We start from the raw sequence: 4418 nt of genomic DNA on the forward strand, positions 1-4418 counted from the left end.
CGGGACACGAGGGTTCGATCAAGCGCCCGGGACCACGGACCGCATGAAACATGCATTCCCCGGGGCCGCCCTGGCGGCGGTGCCCGGCGCCCCGCGGACACGCACACGCGCGCTCGCCGGGCCAGGCGCGAGCAGCTGGGGATGGCGGCACCACCCCCATGCCCCGAGCGGTCTGGCCGCTCCGCCCTCGCTCTCTCTGGGGAGCAGAGAGAGAGAGAGAGAGAGAGCGAGGGCCGAGAAAACGATTAACACCTGGCCACCGACCGGTGCTCCTCCGCCCGGCACACGGCCGCCAACGGGCATCGTCCAAAATAAGACCCTCCCCCCCCGGAGACACACACAGGCCGACATGCGCGCCCGCTCGTCAGCACAGCCATAGGTATTGTTCGGGCCGCATCCGCCTCAAGGCATCCCGAAGCCAGGTCATTATTGCGTATGGCGTCCATGCGATGGAGGACCATCGGTTTGTGGGGACGCGTGCGTGCGTGCATGGCATGCCGGCCGCAGGGCCGCGCGTCGGCCCGGCAAGAGGGCCCATGTCCGGCCCATCACGGCGGGTCCTCCCCCCGGAGGGGAGGGACGCCCGTGCATGTTACGTGTTTTTCTGAGATGTCCGCCCATATTGCCCGCCGGCGTTTCGCCAAGCACCGCGCGAAAAAAAAAAAAAAAAAAAAACTCCCCCACACCGGAGGCCAATATAAACAGTGCTTCCGGGCGGGAAAACCCAATCTCCAGGGCCCACGCCCTGCCTCTGGTTCCCCCCTGGCCGGGGGGCGGCTGAGCACCGAGCAGCGCATTATTACGCCCAGGACCATGTTTTTGATGGGGGAGGGGGGGGGGCGGCGGTGCTGGTCCTTCATACCCGCGGGTCTTTATTTCCATCTTCGTGGGCATCGGCCGGGCGGTGTGTGCCGTCGCGCCCTGGCGTTAATCGTCTCCGGTTAATACACCGGACGCGCCCGCTCGGTTACCTTGGTCAGCACGATCCCGCCCCCCCCCCCCCGCCCCCCCCCAGGGGCGACCCGCCAGCATATCGGGCGCGGGGTGCCCGGACCGGCTGGCCGTCGGGCCGATCCCCCGGGGCGGCTCGGTATTCAGCCTGTGCTGGGGAGTGCGGGTGGCATGTCTCTCCCCCAGGAGGCCCGTTTTTTCCGCCGGTATGTCCGGCGCACGCGCCGTCCGCCTTTTATCATGACAGTCCAAAGACCGTCCTGCGCGAGGGCCCCCCGCGTTGGAGCGGGACACAGAAGGGCGGGCGACAAAGCCCGAAGACTTATGGGGGGGGGGGGGGGGGCGGGGGCGGGGGCACATGCGAGCACGGCAGCAGCCCCAGGGGCACGGCCTTCTCCCGACCAGCCAGCCGGGATACCCTAAATTGACGTCGGCCATCCGGGCTTCTTCCTGCCGCCGCCGCCGCCCCCCTGGCGAGTTCGCTGGCATGCCAGTCCCCGCGCGAATGGCTCCCCCCGCCGCCGACGGGGAGCGGGGGAGGGGGGGGGATGGGCGGGCGTAGGGGCAGCCGGGGAGGCGCGAGGAGAGACGGCACACCCACGACTGTCCCCTGACACACGGCCCGCCCGAGATCCCCTCCGCCCTGCGCCGGCCGGGCAGCAGAGCAGGCCGCCAGCTGGGCCTCATCGGGATCCAACCATCATCGAAGCTCGGACCGGGCACCGGCCATCCCGGTCTCCTCCCCCCTCCCTCTCGACACCCCCTTTGCTCTCCGCCTCCGCCTCCTCCCTCGACCCCTTCTTCTTTGCGCCACTTGATCGCGGGCCTGCAGGCCGGCCGCCCCGCCCCTCCCTCTCCTCCCTCCCTCTGCCCCCCCCCCCCTCTCGATCCCGGATCACGCAGCGGGCCGCGATCGCGTGCGCCGCTCCCCCTCCCCCCACTCCCCAGAGCACATGGCGGTCTCCGGTAATAGCGCCATCGCCCTTGCGCGCCTGCGCTTTGCCTATCTCGAGCGGTGCGCCCCATGCCTTCCCCCTGTGCCGCCCCCCCCCCAACCCCTCCCACCCACCCACCTCCCCTTCGTGTCCTCTCCCCTATGCTCACCCTGTGCGTCTCAGCGAGGGGTCCGTGGCCGAGCGCGTCATCCCGGCACCCCCGCTGTCCATCGGCGAGGCGGCTGTCCCCTTTGTCGGGTCGCCCATCCACCTGCAGCGGTCCCCCCTGGCCGAGGCCGGCCTGCTGGCGGACGATCCCGATGCCTTGGGCCCTCACGATGAGGGGGCCGTCACGCCGGACGCCGAGGCCCGACACCTGGATGACCATGCCACCGGCGTGCCGGCCTATGCCCTGCATGACATCGCCAAGCCCGTCAACTCGCTGTCCATCTCACACATTGAGGCCCCTCTGCGCCTGGCCGAAGGCCGGCTCCAGGCCCGGCGCCTCGAGCAGCATACCCTCGAGCAACAGGCCACCCGGGCCATCCAGCAGCATGCGGTGCACCAGCCTCTCAATGGTGCCGGGCCGCATGCTGTTGCCGCCCCCGGCGGGGCCGGTGCACACTTGCCCCCGGGCCCGGCCCCTCCGCAGGCCGAATCCGGGGCCGATGGCGAGCACCCGACCTTTCCCCCGGGGCAAAAGGCGCCCGCCGCACCTGGCGGAGCTCCCGGTCCCCGGGCCATCGCAGCTCCTGCTGGTCGTGCTGCCCCGGTGGGACGGCCATTCCCCAGCCCGCGCCGCACGGCCGACTCGTCGCCGGCCGACGGGCCGCTGACCTTTTCTCGACAGTGCGGGCCACCACGGCGCGGCGCCTTTTCCTTGCCCCCCCGCGCGGCTTCTTTTCCTCTTCTTCCCTTCGGCCCTTCCCCCCCCCCCCCCCTCCCTCCCTGTATCCCACTGACCCGTCCCTTTTTTCTTCTCTCGATGCAGAAGGCCCTCCTCGGTGCTCGAGTCCGCGTCATCCAAGTCCAAACCCGGCAGCCTGCTGACCGAGCTGGTCGTACGCAACAAGGGCTACATGAACCCCTTCTCGTCGTACTCGAGCTTCGTACGCATGAACCTCTCCCTCTCTCTCTCCTTCCCTCTCTCTCTCTCTTTCTCTCTCCCTGTCCCCCCGCTCTTCTTGACCCCGCCTGGGGCGCCTCTCCTGCCCGCCAGTGCTCACCAGCAGCTCGCCCCCTTCCCCCTCCTTCCCCCTCCTTCCCCCGCCTCTCCCCCCTGCATTTCGCCCGCGCACCCGAACTGTTGCCACCCCTCTTTGGCAGTGCGGTCGCGGCGAGCGGTCCCCGGTTGTCATGAAGATCTTCTTTCCCTTTGCCACCTTCCTGCCGCAGGAGGCCCCGGCTCCGGGATCCGCCCCGGCCGCCGCAACCGGCTCCGACGCCCCGGCCGCCTCGGATGCCCCGGTCGCCCCGGCTGCCACTCCGGCCGTTCCGGCCGCCCAAGCCACCCCGGCACTCGAGGGCAATGAGTACACGGCGGCCGCCATTGCCGCCGCCCGGCGACATCGGCACACGGCCCGATCGCGCTTTCACGCACAGCGCGCCGCCAGCAGCTCCAGTGCCACTGGCCAACGCGCGGCTCCCTCGATGGTCCTCTCCATCAAGAGCGGCACCACCATCGACAATGCCATCGGCTATGCCTTGTATGAGTATGCCGAGGCGGCCGTGGCCGGGCGCTTCACGCCGGCGCCCCTGGCCCAGGTGGGCGCCTACTCGCTGCGCATGGTGGATGACGACGAGCTAGGGACTGTGGATTATGGGACCCCCGTCTTCGGAAAGCATCAGACCATCGAAGCCGACACCTTTGGCCTGTGCGAGGACAAGGCCGCGCGCAAGAAGTGTACGCTCATCTGCTGTCCAACCGTCCGCTCCCCCCCCCCCCTCCGGCTCGTTTGCGCCCCGCTCTTGCTCTCTTCCCGCCCTTCCCCTGCTCTCTTCCCGCCCTTCCCCTGCTCTCTTCCCGCCCCTCCCTTGCTGTCCCCCCTGCCCATGGGCGCACCCCGGCGCCCAAGTCTGACCCCTCCCCCGCCGGCCGCCCCTGACATCGCCTGTGCACATAGTCGAGGAGGCTCGCAACTCCGATCCCGATGATGCCGGTAAGCCGCTGCTTTTCCGCGTCCACCTCTACTCCACGCTGGACATCAAGCAAACCTCCACGGTGATGGCCCAGTCAAATTGGACCTGCAAGGCGCTGCTGCGGCAGCTGTGCGAGAAGCACAAGCTCCCGATCGCTCTGTACACCCTGCGCGCGGCCGATGCGGTGACCGAGCTGCCGCCCGATCAAAAGCTCAGCATGATCCCCGACAATGAGCGCGAGGTCTGCCTCATGAAGAAGGGCGGGAATTCCGGTGTGTAACTCCCATGCCGGCGTGCCTCGCCCGCCTCCCTGCTAGCGCGCCCGGAAGCTGACCAGCACCTGCCCCTCCCCCCCCCCCCCCCCCCCCCCCCCGCCCCCCCCCCCCCCCCCCC

At 69.8% G+C, this 4418-nt stretch overlaps 1 protein-coding gene across 1 annotated transcript in view; it reads left to right on the forward strand.

Moving 5' to 3' along the window:
- Positions 1–1836: 1836 nt before the first annotated feature.
- The window catches only part of H696_03994 (hypothetical protein), a 5665-nt gene continuing 3083 nt past the window's right edge, over positions 1837–4418 (forward strand). Inside the window, exons 1-5 of the mRNA XM_009497862.1 lie at positions 1837–1966; positions 2070–2735; positions 2878–2995; positions 3213–3789; positions 4010–4297. Of these exons, the coding sequence (XP_009496137.1) occupies positions 1905–1966; positions 2070–2735; positions 2878–2995; positions 3213–3789; positions 4010–4297 (1711 nt within the window). The 5' untranslated portion in view covers positions 1837–1904. The remainder of the gene's footprint in view (positions 1967–2069; positions 2736–2877; positions 2996–3212; positions 3790–4009; positions 4298–4418) is intronic.

The sequence above is a fragment of the Fonticula alba genome (genome assembly GCF_000388065.1).
Source record: "Fonticula alba strain ATCC 38817 unplaced genomic scaffold supercont2.6, whole genome shotgun sequence".
NCBI classification, from domain to species: domain Eukaryota; order Rotosphaerida; family Fonticulaceae; genus Fonticula; species Fonticula alba.